General features: G+C 41.3%; 1 protein-coding gene across 3 annotated transcripts in view; it reads left to right on the forward strand.

Moving 5' to 3' along the window:
* Positions 1–19,602, forward strand: part of PTPRG (protein tyrosine phosphatase receptor type G) — a 404,577-nt gene that overhangs the window by 334,955 nt on the left and 50,020 nt on the right. For all 3 annotated transcript variants that reach the window (XM_057397343.1, XM_057397341.1, XM_057397342.1), the window contains exon 14: positions 3,442–3,574. In XM_057397343.1, the coding sequence (XP_057253326.1) occupies positions 3,442–3,574 (133 nt within the window). The remainder of the gene's footprint in view (positions 1–3,441; positions 3,575–19,602) is intronic.

A 19,602-nucleotide genomic window follows, 5' to 3' on the forward strand; every position in this document is an offset into this window, starting at 1 on the left:
TCAGGATTAAATATGATTGGCATCAGTTTACGAAACAGTGAAAAGCCATCCTTAGTTGTGCAAAGCCTGTAAGTATGACTACTGAATAATTGTGTTTAAAGAAATAAGAAGAATATAGCTGCACAGTGGCACAAGCCTGTATCAAAAGTAATACTTTCTTTAAAAACACTAGTTTGCCTTTTCATCGTTTAATAATATGGCCCATGCTATTTTCCAGAATGAATTGATACCTTTGTATAAGCCCATAACTTCATTTACTTAAAGGAAAGATGAGCAGGTGAATTTCTTTTAAGAGACTGGATGGTCAGAAGCAGTTTGGCAGCAAGGGTTTTCTTTTGGCCTGCAGAACACACATGTTGTCCAGGTTAATGATACCTGCAACGGTACAACAAACAGGACTTTGTCCTGATTATTTGTGCAATGGCAAGGGATGATAAAGGTAGATAGGTTATATATTACAGCTGTGGTTGCTTATTATAGCAAGCAGTGTTACTTAAGGGAAATAAACACATTTCTGTTCTCAGGAACCAATTACCAAGAATACGTGGAAAATCAGTACATTTCACAAAGTGTAGAATGCCCCTTTCTTGCCTTGACCTTTGTGCAAGAGCTGCACTGCCAAAGCCTCTCTTGCTGCCTAATGCCCTCTAATGATTTCTGTGCCAGTGCTTCATCCATCCAGGGCCTGGGTGGAACTGCTGAATGGGTGGTTCACAAGAGTTAGGGTTTTTTCCAGACACAGGAGTGGGTTTAGCAGTGCCAGGGCTTGTATCGTGTGGGACCTCCTGAAACAGATATGCTGTAATAATTTTTATTCCTTCCTACTGGGATGGGTTCCAAGCCAGTAAAAGGCAAACTGAATTAATTCAACGAAGGCATATGCCACTGGAAACTGTTTACATTTCTTAGCAAAAATGGAGTTTCCTGGTCCATTTTTTAAGCTTTCTTCCCTCCCAAGTGCAGCGTATGGTGGGCACCGTTACAAGGATATGCTGTTGACTCTACCAAGGCTCAACATTCTTGCTTTGGAAAAGAGTGAAATGATGACTGTTTTTTATTTTATAATATTTTGTAATGTAGGAGAACAGGAAACTATGAAGGCGTAGATCTGTTTGGTTTCTGTGTGGATTTTCTTCAAGTCTTTTTCTAAGTTATCCATTGTGCTGCCTTTCCTTAGGCTCTTCTGCCATGACTCTCCAGAGACAGGCACCAGCACTCCAGCTGCACTGCTGTTCTTCTGACCTCAGCTGTCATTCTAGTACAATTTTTATTGGCATTGGTTTGTTTAAGCTCTCTCAACACTAAAGCCATGGAAAACACCTAAGCCAGCACAGGATCAGTCTCTTTTTTTATTGAAGCACATCACTGCTTGGGCATTCCCAGCTGGAATTTCAGGGCCAGCCATCAGCATCCAGGAATGGCATTTGTTATTCCTGGCACTCAGCATCCTGAACTCTTTCTTGTCCTCACATCTGTAGTACAGGGAGTTGGCAGGGTCAGGTAAGTGTGTTCTCCACAGTAGACTGGGTAAGAGGAGCATCACGAGCGTTGCAGAATTTGTGCACTGGGACTCCAGCCCATGCTGTGCTTACAATGGAATTTAATTTTCTTCCCATGCAAACAGACACATATGTTTTTGTGTTGAAATATGTGGCAGTGAAACTAAACAGAATACTGTCCTTGGAGAAGAATGAAGCAACGTCCTAATGGATGTAAGGTGGTGGGACTGTAACTCTCCTACAAAGTTTTATTATGTTGCATGTTTTTTTGCTTTGTGCCTTTTACCATTCTGATTAGTAATACTTACCTCACAGGCTTAATTTTTTCATGCTGTTAAATGATTTGAAATGCACTAATAAAACCCTGATGCCGCAGGGCTTATGATTTTTGCAAGTTTGGCAAATATAGAGAATAAGCCTTTGCTCTAATTTTGGGCTTGTTCTTTTCCTTATTCTTTGCTAGTCAAGGAAATCAAAGACATTCAATCAAAGTGTACATTCACTTCCCCCAAACATCCCTCTGATTAGCACCACATTTAGGCTGCTTGCTAAAGGGCATTACCTCCATCAGCCTAGTTCTTAAAACTAGGAAGATTTCTTGCTGGGCTTGCAGCAGCCTGCAGCCTTGCTCTGTTTTCAGCAGTCAGGCAAAAGCATTTACAATTAACCTTTACTTCCATGTTAGTTGAATTTTACTCCTGCCTATGGAGGAGTATAATCTAAATGCTATTAAAATAGAGTATGACTTCATATTATGTGACATCTGGTGACTTCCAATTATCTGTGTTTTGCCTGCCTATGGTGAAAAGGCAATTATGTTCTTCTGGTAGGATTTGCAGCAGTTTCAGAAGATATGATAATACAGTACTGAATGAGGGCAAGGAAGCACATTGGTAAGGAAAGACTCACGTAGGCTAAAAAGTGGAAGTCAAGTGCGCGCGTTTCAATCCTCATTGAAATCTGAAGCTGTTTGCAGTAATCCTTTCCCATTACATCCTGTTGACAGGTATTGATCAACTACCGCCTGTTTGTTAGGAAACATGAATAAGCTACAGAATCCGCTTCTGTATCTTTCTTTTATTATTCTGTCTAAAACAATTTATTCATCAAGTCTACATGAATTTGCACAAATTAGATGCCTTCAGAAATACGTTGGTACAGTGTCTATGCTCATTGGCTCCAGTGCTTGCAGAACCTCTAGATACTCATATATGATAGGGTAATTTTAATGAGGTGTCATGTGAAAAGTAAAGTGGAGTTACTTGGCCAGATCTCAGGCTATTGACCATCTTTAATTCTGTTCAAAAGCTGTGGCATAATGATGTCTTCTGTCAGTTACAACACATCCTATCCACTCATTCATCCATCCATCTTGACAATCCATATGCTGACAAGCGCTTTCGTATGCAGTAACTCACCAGATTGTGACAATTCTGCAAATGATGTGGCATGACACCCAACATGTTGAGGAATTTTTTTTTTTAATTTAAGATTGTTACCAAGGAATTCATTTCTGAAGCAAAGTATTACACTGAGCTCTGCAATCAGGGCTGTCCGGGAGTGTTGAGAAACCGAGTACATTTATCTGCAAACACTGATGACGGAGCAAAGCATTTACTTTGTTACTGGGGTGAAATGACTCAGTGGAGTACTCCACATCTGATAATAGGTACTTGCATGATAGAGTCCTAAAATTGTCTGTGAGATAGTAATTGCAGGCAGTAGTAAAATCCAAGCCATATGTGGCAATAAACACCATACTTTTGTACTCTCATGTCTCAGACTAAAGACAAATGGAGTCCCACCCTGCAGTTAGAAGATCTTTGCTGTGTTTACTCATACCATGTAAAATGGACAAACTACTTGTTTTGCTTACACATTTTTCCCTACAATAATTTGCTTGCCATTTACTGATTGGTTTTGTTATGTTTTTAATACACAGCTGACAAGAACAGCTCCAGCATGGCCACGAGACCTTCTCCTGGTAAAATGGAATGGATTATCCCGCTTATTGTGGTCTCAGCACTGACCTTCGTGTGCCTCATTCTTCTCATTGCTGTGCTTGTCTACTGGAGGTGAGCCTATTCCCTTTTGACTGGAAACTGATTATGTTTTAAGACACGTTTCAGGTGATGGTTTTCAATGTGGTCCTGTGGTTTTTATAGTATTAGATGTTATGGTGATAGATGCATTAGATAACTTTTTGGATGCTGAAACAGCTCTGTTGTTAACTATTCAGCTGTCTTAAATATGGGGGTTTGTGTCATGAACATGAGCTTGGTAGAGCCGTAGCAGTGGTAGAGCCAGCTGTAATGCCAACAAATATTTTCACAGTTAGTCCCTCTCTATATATGTAGGTAATATGAAGGTATCTTTGTCTTGGCTTCAAGAAACGTGGTCATGGGAGAAAAGCCCAGTGAGACTGGCCTTGCTTCCGTGGGTGGCTTTGCCACAGACCTCCTGTGTGATCTTAAGCAGTTCTTTTCTTCCTTTGACTGTACTTGAAGAAAGGAGGATGAGCTTGTTTCACGTTACATAGAAATGCTCCGAGCAGGCGTTCTTTAGTGTAGGTGAACTGTTAAGAAGTGCAGCCTGCAAGGTCTTGTAAAGTAAAGATTGGCTCTTAATGAGAGATACTGTCTTTTGTACCAATGGGCATTGGTTCAGTTGTGGAGACTAGGATTAGCATCAACAAATCCATCTGCATTTGATTTAGAGTAAATCAAAACCTGCAGCACCTTCTTGTGCCAGAGCCATAACCCAAAGACACCTCATTTGTTTGGTAGTGAAGATAAACCAGGAATTAGCCTCATTTATTTAGGAATTACTTCAAAATCTGAACAGACGAGACACAGAAAAGTGCCTTTGATGAGAAATAACAGTCCATTGATCATAATATCTGCAGAATCAATTAAAAAACCATACCAAGCTGGTTTTCAGTACACTCATTTTGCTGACAGTTAACTGGAAAATTGTTGAGGCTGGGAACATTTGAAAGACTATTACTAAATAGATGACAATAGTCATGTAAAAATCATTTCTATTAACATTTGCAAGCAATTAATATCACTGCAGTAAGACAATGAATAAAACTGTAGTGATGAGTGCACAAAAGCTGAAATTGGAAAGGTTCAGAAGATCCCATTGTAGCGTCTTGTCCTCCAATACGTGTTTTCTTCATTTGAAGTACCTAAACTTAGTCACAAGCCCTTGAAGGCTATGGTATATACAGAAGCACTGTAATGTAGGGTTAGCAGTATTTATCTTGTGTTGGTACAAAATGCTCGTCTGAGGAGGAAAGGCTTTGGAATAAAATGCTAAATGCTATTATCAAGAAGAATGTTGATACCTCTCATTGTTCGGAAAATGTTTCCATTCCCTGCAATGACACTAATGGATTGTGAGAAATAATTGCAAAATTGGTGTTTAATTCACTCAAAGAGTAACAATACCCTCTTCAAGAAGGTATTAAAGTTGGAAAGCACTGGCTTAGTGACCAATTGTTAGAGACTCATCTCTCATAAATACTGGCTTCTACTATAGATCATAATATTACCCGAGTCTAGAATTAAGTTATGTTAATTGAAGTTAAATACTTTTTATCTTCAAAATTCCTAACCATCTACCTCATAAAATCTTTATTTTATTCATAATAGCAAACACACACATAAATTAATGAAGTTACATGAGCAAAGACTTCAACTGAATCACTTTTCCAGTAATGTTTGTTATTTTGCATATTGACAGTAATTGTTTCGTATCTGCTCTCTGTAATATGCATGAATAGTTAACATTCATCAGTGGCTTGGGTAAAACTACAAGCATTGTCATTAATACCCTTGACAGCAGTGGGTCTTTTTTTCGTGTGTGTGTAAAACTGAGACTAAACAAAAGGTGGAGATTAGAAGTTAATATAGACATGGAAAGTATGTTATGTAGAAGTCCAAATTTTTAGATAAATATAAAGCAGCAGATTGAGGAACAATAAAACAAACTTGAAAGCACATGTGTCCTAGCTTCAAAATCATCTCCTGTGTCTGCCTTTGTAGATCTGAGAGAGTTTTTTAACCAGTTCAGAGAGCGTATGAAAAAGTAAAGGTGTGTGTTAGGATACATCAACAAGCGATTACAACAGGAATCGTCCACAGTAACATTTCATGTTGTGCAGACCCTGTGATTGAAGTAGCAACACAGCATTTTGTGTGCCCTTTTCAGTGTGGTTACCTTAGGAGAAAAAAAATGTTTCTCTCCATGAGTGTTCTAAAGTAAAGAAAAAATAGATCCTCAAACACTGTAGAGTCTAATTTGCAAGTTTCAAAGGAACAGTGATTGGGATTTTCAGGAAGAAATATTTAGCTTAAAATGTAATGGGCAACATATGGAATAATTTGCTAAATAACACTATCAAAGCAAATGGCATGAAAACGAGTTTGAGACTGATATTTCAGTAAGGGAAACGTGGTAGTGAAATGCACAGCAGAGAAACACTTGTTCTGAAAGGATAACCCTCCAGGGGACAGGCGTGCTGGACCAAGGGGTGTTTTCTTGCACAGCAGTTCTTTGTTTTGTTGTGAGAAAAAGCATTGCAAAACAAACCCCAGAGAACTAGAAAATGCAGAAGAGACATAGCTAGCCTCTGGCAAAACATTTTGAGGGTAAAACAAGTGATATTTTCACTTTTGCGCCTTTGAGCATTTATGGGATTTGAGACCAGAGGTGACATAAGCAGAACAATGAAGCAGAGAGAAGCCTTCTGCTTGTTTGTGTTGCACTGATGCCCTATTATCCAGAGACCAAAAAAAGGAGGTTAGGGAAGTTGCTTGTGAATGTTTGGCAAAGTGTTTATCTCTGTTTGGATCCTTTGTAACTCATTCCACGATACAGCAATGAAATAAGTTTTGTGATGATGTCTTGTTGTAAGGAGGCTTCATTTTCTGTTCCTTTTATTTGAAAAGGAGAGTAATAGGAAGCAGTCATTGTTTGATGAAGTTTTTCCTTTCTTTATCTGTTGAGCTTCCACGCTGTGCTTATTAGAGACTTCTTGTAATTGAATACGTTTGGAAATGATCTGTGCCGTTTCTGAATGAGACTCCCTTACTTGCAGAGGTAATTTGCTGTTCTCAGTTCCTTTTCCATGTGGATGCTGGACAAATGGTGAAAGAATATGATTGATATTAAAGAGAAAGGGTCACTTCCATCTTTTTAGCGTGATGGCCATCTCAGTAATGAAAAGGGATGGGAACTTGCAGGCAAGCAGCAGTTCTGAATTACCTTCCTACTAAAGTTCCCTTGAATTCAGTACTTTTAATGGCACTGCTGTGAAAAGGGCTATGTGATTTTAAGTTGGTCGAGTGGAAAATAAACTAGGTCAGCATAATGAAGCTTTAAAACTTGCGCTTTTATCCCAGAACAATGAGGAGAGCACTGTTGTGGGATGACCAGGAGCTGCTGGGGCTGGTTGGCAGTTGGGTTTCCAGGGCAGGAGGGACAATGATGTCTGTAGCTTAGCTTTACTTCTGTGCATCTTTGATTCCTCTTGAGGAAAAGCTGGCCTTGGCTGATCCTTGAGCTGTTGTGGGAATAGTGAAGGGGACTCTTGCTCCCAGGACTTCTAGTGCTTGAAACTTCAGCATCAAGCTGAGAATTGAAGTCTTAGCAGACAGAAAAGGTGAGGAGACCACATCCTTGTTTTACGCAGCAGGTAGATTCACCATTTTCTTCTGCAGTGGCACAGTGGTATTTTTTTCTCTGCTTTCATTCCTTTTGTACTGCTTCCTGAAGTTGTGTGCTGTAAGGACAACCACTGAGTGTTTCTGAGAACTATTCACTGGCATAGATCTTTCACTGGAGAGCTACTAGCTCATGTAGAGCCCGTTAAAACGCGTGCATTGAGCAGTTTCCCAACCACGTTATTTTTGCATTTCTGGGCATTTGTTTTGCGTCTGTGATTTTCTACCCAGACTCAGTATCATGAGATCCTTCTGCAGTTCTTCAAGGTCAGTTTAAAACTTGACTTGGATTGTCTGCAGTCTTTGCCACTGTTATTCTCACAGCCTTTTCTACAAGCTCTGAGAATTGCAGAGTGTGTTTGGTAGTGACCTCCAAACTATTTAGGGATTGAGTGTGACTTCAGTTTTTTTTGCAGCAAGTCATGTTCTATAGTATGCTGAGCCATAATATGGCTTGAAACATGTCTTTTCTAGCACTTCCACTATATTCTGTTGCAAATTGAACAAGTCCTGAGTATTGACACTTTAAGGGAAACCCAGGGTCAGTGCCACTTTCTTTTTAACAGAGGTGCAGGAGGGTGACTTGAGTTGGGAAATCAACTAGAATACTTTGACACACATCGAGTTCTGTCATTCAAGAGAAAAAGCGTATTTTAGGACTAACTGGTGACCTTCCACTGTTTGTTTTCCATTCTGATTTTTAATCTAAACACTACAATGCTATAGACTACGGTTTCGAAGGGAAGAATAAGCAGAGAATATTAAGAAGCAATTAAGATTTTAGAGTTTAGCCAACAGCAACTTTCAAATGGGAACTAAATTATAGCCATTTCTCATTTTCAGCTAAGAGGAAGAAATTAATTCACGACTATAGCTGGAGAGTTTTCTTTTTCTTTCTTTTGAACAGATACCATAATTCACCTTGAATTATTGCCACCATCAACATCGTGATCCCAAAGACAAAGCGGGAATATTGTATTGCATTTCTTATTAAATCAAGCTGTTTATACAGTGCTAATATGTTTACATTCAGGAGGGATTTTTGGAACAACACAGCTGCTGCCTTTCAAAGAGCAAGCAAGCTTGCATTGCTTGTTTATAGTCATGTGTGTATATGAGACAGCTTGGGGAAAAGATGCCTCTAATTTTCCTTAGGCGAAACCCTGTAGAACTTAGCAGACAGTAAGAATTTTCTTGGTTTTGTTTGTTGAACATCCTGTTGAATTGAACGAAGTCCTTGGGACGAGTTCTGTGGCAGAGGCTCGGACTTCTCCAGCCGTGTCTTTCTGTGCAGAAGAAATGACACTGAGCACCACAAGACATGGGCTCTTTTTCTGACTCTCTCATTGATTTTCTGTGTGACCTGGGGCCAAGTCACTTACAGTTTGACAGTACTGCTGTTGAACTCAGTGGCAAAGACCTCACTGGGAGCAAGCTCAGGTGTTCAGTATTTCAGCATCTGAGTTCTGTCACTGGAAAACAGCACGAAGGAGGTTAGTCAACCGTATTTGTAATATAGACATGAAAGCTGCAACGTAAGACCAAGAACTATTGTAGTTACCTTGTCTAATAACTCTGCCTTGGAAAACTGCCTTTGATCTGGGGAGCTTGCACATCTCCATAGCTAAGAGTGTTAAAACTTCACTCTGGAAGAAAAGAATTTCTGCCTGTAGCAGGTTGTAAAAAGTGCTGGAATTGTTATTTGAACCTATCTCTAGGTTTTATTTTATGAGTACACAGTGTGTTGTTCATCTACTGTACTGATTGAAAAAGGAACATTGCAAATTTACAGACCATTGTAAAATTGCTTCCTTACAATGGTAAAAGCTGCTTTCAGCTTACTCTCAAATATTCCTGATTCCGTTCATTTTCGCTCTCGTGGAGGATTCTAGGTGGTAACACTTTCTGAGAGCCTGTCTGTTGATTTTAGGAACGCCTCGGGTGCAGTTGCATGAGTATTTATTTCCGCAGCAGTGGTTCAAGCAACCTCCTCCATTCCTGCCCTTGTTCTGCCCTCTGTGATACCAATGCAAATGTTTGTACAACCATGTGAGGAGCTGGGTTGAGAAATAATCCATGTTAAAAAAAAATAGAAGAGAGGGGCTTTTGTGCCCTGATTTAAGCCAGATTAGCTCCTCGTCTGATTCATGTAGTAACCGGAGTTGTACCAGCATAACTGAGAGACCAGCACAAGGCAAGAATGAGCAGGAAGGATGGGCATGCTCACTCTGACACTGCCGCCAGCAATGCCTGAGGACCACATCCCAGGTCCTTGTGCTGAGCTTGGGGATGGCAGTGCCCCAAAGTGCAACTCCTGTCATCACAGGCAGTGACGAGCATTAGCCAGCAGTGGAGAGATATCCTAAACTGGGAGACAGGTAACACCACAGGGAGACGAGGGGAAACATGGAGGTGAGTGGCTTGCCTGAAACCTCTTGGAGCTTCCATCTCCTTTTTAGTGACCAGATGTGCCCTGCTCAAACTGAACAGGGCACACCTTCATTTTCCTCTGGGAACAGCTACATCTAGTCTTGTGTGATGACAAACAGCCTCAGAGGGATGGGGACGGTGCAGATCACTGCCTGGCAAGTGGGATGCAGCCCAGCCTGGTTCAGAGCCCTCCCTGCCTCAACCCAGGCAATGCAGGAAAAGCACTTCAGCTTTTATTGCAAAAGATCCAGGTTGTATTTGATTTTGCCAGTGCCGGAGGTAAAGGTACTGAAATATTAGGCCCTTTGTGTGCTGTATCTCAAAGCACTGGTCTTTTTCATTAAAAGGGAGCAGGCCTGTGATCAGCTCCTTCTTATCCCACGCGGGGAACCGAGCTCATTCTTTGTGCCGACGGCAGGCAGCTTGCTTTCAAGCCTGGAGCTTAGGGCAGCTCCGGTTGCTTGTTCTAGCTGTTGGTATCGTTCTTTGAGCCCTTGTCATTCTTCCATTATGAGGAAAATCAATATGAAAACTTTTCTGACAGCATCTGTGCTCTTTCATCCAGCAACACGCAGCCTGGGGCAAGGGGGGAGAGCCCACAAGGAGATCTACTGACACCAAATCCTAGCATGCCGCTGCTGTTCCTCCCATTGTCGACTTATGGCTTTTATCTTCTCATGTAGGGAGCTGGAAAGGGTCTGGTTTGGCTGTCTGCAGGGGCGGTGGGACGCCGGGGTGTTCTCTGTGCAGGCAGGGCTGGGGTGGGTGAACACAGCTGTGTGCAGGGGGGTCCTGGATGCGCACCCAGCACTAGCCATTTCTCCACAGCTCCTTGCTCAATAACCATTTCCCAAACGGCTACTTTGGGGCCTTTCAGAAATCACCAGAGTTGTCAGTTGTTATAGTAACGGACCCCCTGCTGCTGAATTGGCCCTGAGATGCCCATTTGGGCTTCTGAACAGACTAACTGAAGCTCATTAGGCAAAAAGGAGAGAGAGACAGATTTGCAGATGGGAAGTTGCTTTTTAAGCGTGCTGGATGATCTGTTAAGAGCTAGACTGTGGAAAGGGGCATGTTCTCTCATTATATGCCTGTTACTTTTACTCTTCTTTAATTTAATTAACACTAGTTTTACTTTTTCTTGCAAAACAGAGTAACACAAGATTTCCATTTCCTCGCTGGTGAGGCCAGTAGTGAGCTGCCACTTCACAAACCAATGAGTTTTGCCTTGAGAAAGAAAGAAGTTGGAGGGGGATTTGCCAAGCTTAAAGCAGATCAGTGGTGATTTCCAGAATGATCAGGATATCTGAAAAGCTCATAAAATAGTTCCTTTAATCCTAATAATGCAGCATCAGGAGCAACATCTAAAACCAGTAAGCACATTTTGACCCAGGACTGTCCCATTGCAAGGAAACAGCACAGTCTACATTTTACTTCAGGGTTAAACCTGAGCAGTCCCATTGATTTTAACATATTGACTCCTGAGTAACTGGTTATCAGCTAAATCAGACCTTGCCTTTGTAAATTTGAATCGACATGGCTGAAGAACGTGCATCACCTTAAATTGAGAGTGTGCAATTGCAATAACAAGTTCCTTCTTGCCAGGTGTTTGAAGCCAGCTTCTTCCCGTGTCACACATGTCCGGTCTTTATCTGAATTTCATGAAGCAGTGTTCTCCTCTCAGCTATCCTGTAAATGAAAAGCAAATCCAGATTTATGGCAGGCTGGTCTATCTCCAGGTGTAAATAGGGAGGACTATGGTTGTTCCTGTGTGACATATGCTTTTTTGAGGAACTTGGTTAGACCAGGGCAGGCAGGGCTGTTAGCTGAGAGGGGAAGCAAATGCTCTAATGCATGAAAGAGGGCTGCAAGGAGGACATCATTTTCTGCACCCATTGTGCTGGGGAGGAGGAGCCTTTGGCTTAAATGGCCACAAGAGAGAATTTTAGGTTTGACATTAGAAAAAGCTTCTTGAGAGGAAAGATGATAAAGCAGCGGTCTAAAGAATTGCCATCATTTCTGGGTTCCAAAACAAGGTTAAGCTTCATTTGTCGGGAGCACCACAGGAGTCACTGATCCTGCATGGGAGCTATGAGGCCTGTTCTCTATGGTGTGAGCTTTAAAGCATCTGTGCAAACGTTAGAAAAGAGGAGAAATGATGTAGTGGGATAAATTGTCCTGTAAATCACAGGTTAGAAGCCTGAAAAGAGTTTGGAAGACCTAGTTTAAATGCATCACGTTTAAAGTGAATAACGTGAAGAGCACACCTAAGAATTGAGGGGAGGAGAGAGGAGAGCTCTAGCTTAGGAGAGAGAGTGAAAGGAAGATAGAAACCGGCAGGAAAGAAACTGCAAAGGCAGCTTGCAGAGGACAACTGTGTCAGAAGACCCGCACAGGTTGGTGGAAGAAAACCTGTTTGGAGTTTTGTTCCATCTGTTCTCCTGCAGCAGGGAGCCTTAAAGTAGGGATGAGTAAAGAGTACAACAGTGATTTGAAGTTTAAAAGCAAAACAGAGGAGAAGGGGTTGGTAGAGCTGTGGTTTGTTGCCCCCCTTGAGTGTTATCTGAGGCACCATCTGCACTGCGTGTGTCAATACTTGCCCTGTTATCAGCAGTGCTTGCCAACATGAGGCCACCCCTGGTGCCAAGGGCAAAGACTCTGTGAGCAAGCACCCATGGTGACTGAACCTAGACATCCCTGGAGAGGCTGTTATATGAAAATGTTTCCTGGCAAAGGGAATGGTGATTGCTCTAAGAACCAAGATTTCACATCTCTGAAACCACCCGTCCCAGCACCAGCAATCCCTGTGCCTGTTGGATTGTGATTATTTCTAACAGTACCTTTAAATGAGATTTCTTACTCCAAAACTGTGTTTGTTCTCATCTCCTGGGCTGTTCATACCATGTGGGTCAGTTGTGTAAACTTCTTTTCTGCAGGCACTTTTGTGGATGTGGCCATTGAACTCGCTGGGAGCCCAGGTCTGCATCACCTTTATTTTCAAAGATAATGTCAAGCATGCAATTGTAAGTCGAACAACAGGAGAATGTATGCTTCAGTTGTGAAAGACTAGAATTCAAAATGCCATGTCTGTGAGCTTGAAAACTCCCGAAGAAAGTATACTTTTTTAATTTGCTGTAGTGTCTATGAGAGCTGAGACACTTAGGCTATGCTTTGCCCACAGGCCCACACAGTCCATCCCTAAAGGGCGTGAAGTCTATGCAAAAGCCTTGGCAGCAAGTTGGAAAACTGCTGTTGACACCCTCCTCCCTGCTTTGTTTAGAGGTGTAACACTGCCAGAAATACCTTCTTTTGCAGAGAGCGCAAAGGGGAGCAGACAGGGGCAGCTGAGGTCAGGCAAGGAGGGAGCTGCAGCACAGCTGCAATTGATCTTTCTGTTTTGTTTCTGTGGAACTAATTAAATGGATTAATTGCAGGCATTTTGTGTTCTGGAAGAGCCTTCCCCAGTGCTGCTGTAATGGTGCGGTCTGAAAAATAACAGGGCAAGATTTTATCTGTGCAGTAACTGGATTAAAGGTAGTAATTTACAAGGCATAAGTTTGAACAAATATTTTTTACATATTCAAATGTTGTAGTTAAGCTCCATTAAGAGCTGGTTTGTATGTGCTGAGAAATAGCATGCCAGGAGGAGTATGGGTTTTCTCGTAAGCACATGGGTAGAGGATGCCTGGTACCACTGCCTTCTACTCATGTGTTAGGTCTTCTGTAAGCTGTTCTACAGGAAACTGCTACGACTTGAACATTTTTGAACTCTGGCTTTTAAAGCTATGATAGGAATTGTAAAAAAGAAACAAATTTCACAAATGCTTTCTGTGAAATAAAATCACTTAAAAGACTGTTTCTTAGGAAGAGGGGTGTATTCTTTTTCTGTTCCCCTTCTGAGCTCGAAGGAGAAATTTAACTCACTATTGTTTGATCTGTGCTAGTTTGTTTTCTATTGCTCTGTTGCTAGTTTATCACTTTTCTATCAGATTCTTAGTATGTAAGGGTGTTAAAGTGTGTACAGGTATCTTTGAAGCAGACTGCCTCTCATAAATTGGTAGGTTCTGAGCTGGAGGAATGCCTCAGACAAACTGTGAATGAAATATCCTATAATACAAGTGGATGTACCTGGAGGGAACAGTATACCTCTGCTGTGAAACTCTGAATTAGCCACAGCAACCAGATAAATTATATTTTTTTCTCTCTCCTTGAAACCATAAAATACAGCTATTGAAGGGCCCTGTGCTGTCCTAAGTCCCACAGCAGCATTTGGACTGACATTAGCACTAGCTATTTCACAGCAGGATGTGGTCTGAGTGTAAAATTATAGGGTAAAAATATTAAATCAGTTCAGCAAGCTTAACTGCTCGGGTAGATACTAGGGATCAGCAGACTTGTGAAACAATAACAAGCAGGGGTGGACTTAATTTTACTTTTGTTAAAACCTGAGCAGTTCAGGAAAAAAATCATGCCTTGGAATGCACAGCACATGTTGTGCTGCTATTGCAAATACTGCAGGAATGTGAATCCATTCAGTTTCATGTAGAATACTGATTTTGTTAGTTTAAAAGAAAAAATCTCCTCTGTTGCTATGAGCAGCGTGTATTTTACTGACTTACAGTTTAATAATCCATTTGAGGTCTAACTTTTAAGCTGAAACAAGCGTAGGTGGCGTGCCTGGTTCTTGACTGGGGGGTTGTTTCATGTTTTGGAAATCCTGTCTTTTCCAAAATAGAACAAAAAGGTTTTGAAATATCCTACAAAGTGACATTTACAAAGTAATAGAAATATGCTCAATTTGAATTTTAAAAACACTGGTAATGTTAAAAAATGAAAAAAAGAAATCAAAATATTTCTCAATAATGACAAATGTTCTATTGCCTGAAGGCGCAAATTTGTTTCTTATTTTCCTTCTGATCAAATTATCAGTTAAATTGATATATTCCTGCAGTGAGTCACTCTCTAAAACCTTTTTTTAACCACCATTAAAGTTTCCAGTGAGTGCTGGTAAAATTCCTCATGTTTTGTAGCAGCACAAACCTGCCTCATTCACCTCCATCTCAAATACATTTTAAACTGTTACAGATTAAGGCATATTCTGGTATGCCACAGGTTGGACCCTGTGCTGCTATGATGAATCCCTGTGGATGGGGGCTTCTCCAAGTCAAGTATAAAGGGATGTCTTTGTTTTTGCATATGCATGAGTCTGGTGATCCAGGTCCTCCTCAGTTGGAGCAAATCCCTCACTAGTAGTGGATGGAAGTAGGAAATGGGGTTTACCCTGCTGATGGATATTTGACATAAACATCAGGTTTGAATGAAAGTGAGAGAATAACCCTCTGCAAGGAAAGCAAAGGGAGTACATCACCTAAACACGTGAGAAATTACATCTGCCAACCTCATGGTTTATTAGGAGCTTAGTGGTTCATCACTGAAGAGCATTTTAAGCTGTTAGAGAAGTGATGAAAGTAAACTAGCCCATGAGCTTCCCAGCTACCTTCCAGCTCTTCTTAAGGTATTCATTTCCCCAAGCCAGTTCCAGTGTAAAGAAGAGAGGAGGAATGTGGAGGGATGGGCACCCCAAGGGCAGAGGATGATGAGCCGGGACCAGGAAGAGCCTCTTCTCCCACAGTGCCAGTCTGTGCTTCCCCAGCAGCAGTGATGCAGATGAAGATCAGAGCAGCTGGGTAGTGCTGAGGGCATGGAGGACTTCCAACCACATCGGAACTCAAAATGATGATCATTTACTCTTAGCACAAGTTTCCTAAATTTCAGTGATGATTTGTGAAAGCAACTGATGATCTAGACATGAAGTGAAAGCTGCGAAGATGCAGTCCTCATACCTGTCATGTTTCGGGGTTTTGTTGTTTGTTTTAATAAAAGCCTAGGACCTAAATGTACTGGAATAGTTAGTCTCTTCCCATTCACACAGCTTCTTATTTCGGAAGCATTCAGGGTGCTATTTCAATCAAGGAGTAGATGAGTTTGCTTTGCAGTTTGCTTTTCAGAGCCTGCAAGTGCTGGTATTATGAGTTAAGGCTGAATCTAGGCTTCTTTATCCACATAATCAAGATTTACACAAAAGCAAAGGAAGATTCTCCTGGCTCTGCTATCCATACAGGTTTCCTACTCATGGGAATGGACCATGTTTTCACCACTTTCCACACTATTATAGGTACAAACAAACCTTTTAACCTGAACAAGCTTTTCCTGCTGTTTATTTTTCAGCAAGCTTCTCTGTAAGCTTTGCATGACAGAAGTTGCAGTCATGTTTTCTGCTAATGCCTTGTCTCCCTACAGCTGTACACTTGTCCCTTGCCCTTGTTCTGTTTAATTTTGGGAATGGGAAGAGGAAGGGAAAGAAAGACTAACAGCCTACCAACCACCAAGGGTATTTACTTGGTTTACATCTGCCAGAGTTACTCTGAACATGCTTTGTGATATTGAGGGGTGTATACACCTTCTGTTTATCAACAGTAATTCCTTATTAGAGAAATATCTAGTAATAATCAATAATGAAGTAACAGCATTTGCATGCACAAATGAGCATAGTTGGAGTTGGGTGATATTTAATACTGAATCTAATTGGCCAAAGCAATTGTATCTCTGTGGAGGTCAATCCTAAAGGAGAAAAAAAGTTGAAAGGCTTTTTAAAATAATTTGGGAAGAGAAAATATTCTCTTTTTTCTGAGACTGTGGAAATCAAGTTTCTGCTTTCCAAAGGAAAATACAGTAATGAGGAAATTTGCAAATGGAAATTAGTCTGTGTTGGGCTTCATCTTTATGTCATTAACTGGAGTCTTTAATTAGCATATATATTATTCATGTTTCAATATAATCCATTTTATAAGTCCGAGTACAAATATAAAAATCAAAATGGGCTTGATGCACCCTATTGTTCACATGCAAAGCAGCTAACATAGATGTAAAGATATGAGGTGAATTGAAACATTCATATTTCATAAGGATGCAGTCTCCACTTTCTGAAATTATGGCTTGAACCCTTATTCTTAACTTTTTCTCATTTGCATACATATTAGTCCCTGTTTAAATGATGTGTTAATTCTATTCATTAGACTTCAGTGAATGCTTCTGACTCTCCTGATAATCAAGCACAGGTCCCTGGAAAGCAAATTATGAACTTTCATGTTGCAAAACCCATTGTAAACGTGACATTTATCACTGCAAAGCCAACTCATGTGGAGCACTTGGCTGCAGTCAGGAGGGCAGAACCCTTCTTCTTGTGCTTACTGTAGTGACTGTAGTCTATGAATAATAAGCGGGCACCAGGTCCCCAGTGTCTCCTCAGAAATGATTGGGCACTTCACAACCACATCACCCTCTTGATGGTAAAAATGCCAGTTCAGCTCTTTGGGGAAGAAAGAGTAACTTAACTGAGGTCCTCACACAAATATCGTCAAGGAAATGGGGCGATCAAGAATCTTCTGCTCCACATAACGTGATACTAGAGATGAGAGTTTGGGGGCGCACCAGGGCTCTGCAGCTCTCTCAAGTGTATTTGGCTGTCAGTGGCTTGACTTGGCTTTGTTGGCATCCAAAATGTGCTTGTGCTTCAGAGCCTGCAAGAACAGTAGCCCTGAAAACAAATGCAGGAAGGTGACAGCAGTGCAACAGGAGTCCTTTCTCTGGTTCTCTGAGCCAGACCCTGTAGTGAATGCGGGAGCAGTCTATGGGAAGGGGCAACGAAATAGTATTGGAGTCAGGTATCTGCTGTTGCATATTGATTTGGCAGACTGTGACAATTCATCTTTTTAATTCTAGGTATAACAGCATTGTTATTCCAGTGTAAACCTGAGGTGATCGATCATTTTGGAATGTTTTATGTTGATGGGGTCAGCGCTGAGTGGTGCCACACAGGGAGTTGCTGATTAGTAAAAAAAATGATGGGAAGAAGAAAGATTCTTATGCCACCACTACGAGGAAATGCTTGACATCTTTAAAGGCCCATAAGTTTAGTTTCCATCTGGTTTTTGCAGAGTCTCGGCCTCTTCAAAAGCAGCACTGATTTGCTGTAGGAAATCGGTTTAGCTTTTTGTGGTAGCAGAAGGTTAGAGTTCAACATCACTATTTTTGTTATCCACAGAGCGACATGGAACGAGTTCCCTGTTGTATAGTTTAAAGGAATAGGTGGAGACTACTAGAAAGAGACCTGTTGTCCCTGCAGTATAGTTTTATTCGAGGTGCCCAGAATAAGAGAACAGAAGTCACAGTATTTGATACACGCTCTCAGCAGCTGCTTCATCTCACCATGTCTGAATGTGTAATCTCACTCTCAGGAGCATTCTGCATGAGAAGCAGCTGGGAGCTTCTGAACATACAAGAAATGCTCTCATTTCACCAGCATTTGCCATAATCCAAGCTGCAGCCAGGCCTGTGGGGAAATGGTGTGTTTTATTCTGACTGAGATTTCAGTGGGTTGCAGTGTGTCTATAGAATTTGAGCTTGCACTTGGATGTCCTGTCTTTCCTCAGCAATGCTTCCTTGTACTGAAAGTGTGTAAGAGAACCCTTGAGCTTTATAACAGCTTTTTTTTGGAATACTTAACCCATCTACAGAGCTCTCCTTCACTCCTTGAATAGGAAATGCGGGGTCGCATTACCTTCCACACTGTCACTCTGGGACAGGTTGTATGCTGAGCACCGAAAAGGGTGCTCAAGAAGAGGGGCTTTAAACTAACCATGGTGCAGCATATAAAGGAAAGAAGCCTGTAAAGCAGACAGCTCGACTCACAGGGGAATAAGGCAGCTTATGAACCTTCCATGCCTCCTCCTCGCATCTTTTTTCCTCGGTGCGCCAGACAGCAAGTCCCCACCCCAGAGAGATGTGTTGGCAACGTCACTCCTCATTTTATTCTTGTGACTGGATTAACTTCAGCATTTTCATTGCTCTCTGCCAACCTCGTTGTATTTACTCCATTTTCTGTGAAGAAAGAGTTAAATTCATATGGGTTGATGTTTTTTGTTACAGCTCATGTTCTGTTCTGACCTTCTTGGCTTCGCATATTTTCCCCTTTAAAGTTACTAGCTGTATCTGAGATCTTAACATCAGCGGGCCACTTTGTGGAAATAAATATTAATGAGATGGCTGCTGATAGTATCATATGGGTAGAAACAAATGCTTTTATAATAAATGGAATCGAATATTAATTGAGTGGCTTGGAGTTAAAGCAGGATATAAAGTGACAAGCTCGTGGCACAGCAAACTGCCCTTTGCAGGAATCCAATTAGAAGAGGGAGCAGCAAATTCTAAGGGAACTTGTTGTAATCACACGGGGGTATATTAGAGTGGAGTATAATTTGGAGCCTGGGACCTGTCTCCTTGGATGTCTCATAATTTCCATGAATTAACATTTAGTTACTCCATGGTGCCAAGTTTGCATTCTTCAACTCTTTCCTGGCAGTGCTGCATCCCATTGCTTTAGTCAAACTGGAGGGGGACAGTATGTTTTGCAATAAAAGGGCATATCAATTAAATGCACTGTGTTCTACTACATGTCTGTAGGAGAAAAGTGACTCATTTGTTAGCCTGCTGAAATTACTTTGCATTTGAAAATCCTGTGCTGATGTGTCCTGGGTTTAGCAGTTACAGGGTTTAGCCTGATCACTTGAGGCTGTTACCTTTGCCATTCCCGCAGTGAGAAAGATCAAGAGTTGTTCCCATTCAAAGTTGCAGTGTTTGTTCATGACTTGGAAAAATAGGTGATTTGCTGAGATATGTTGTAGATAAATAGGTAAATGTGCCTGGAGTAACCAAGAGCAATTGCCACAGATATATCTCATGTCCTAAAGAGCGATGGAAAGTGTTCATTGGGTTTGAATTGTTCAAAAATAGATTCTCTAAATATTATGTATCATTTTCATTTGGCAGATGGAGTTGCAGAAGCTGCTATAGTGAGAGCTTGTTTGTGGCTTTTCAGACAACCT

The sequence above is a fragment of the Pezoporus wallicus genome, unplaced genomic scaffold, assembly GCF_028554395.1.
Source record: "Pezoporus wallicus isolate ANWC-B61680 ecotype Strahan unplaced genomic scaffold, APGP_CSIRO_Pwel_v1 contig_8714, whole genome shotgun sequence".
Classification (NCBI taxonomy): Eukaryota; Metazoa; Chordata; class Aves; order Psittaciformes; family Psittacidae; genus Pezoporus; species Pezoporus wallicus.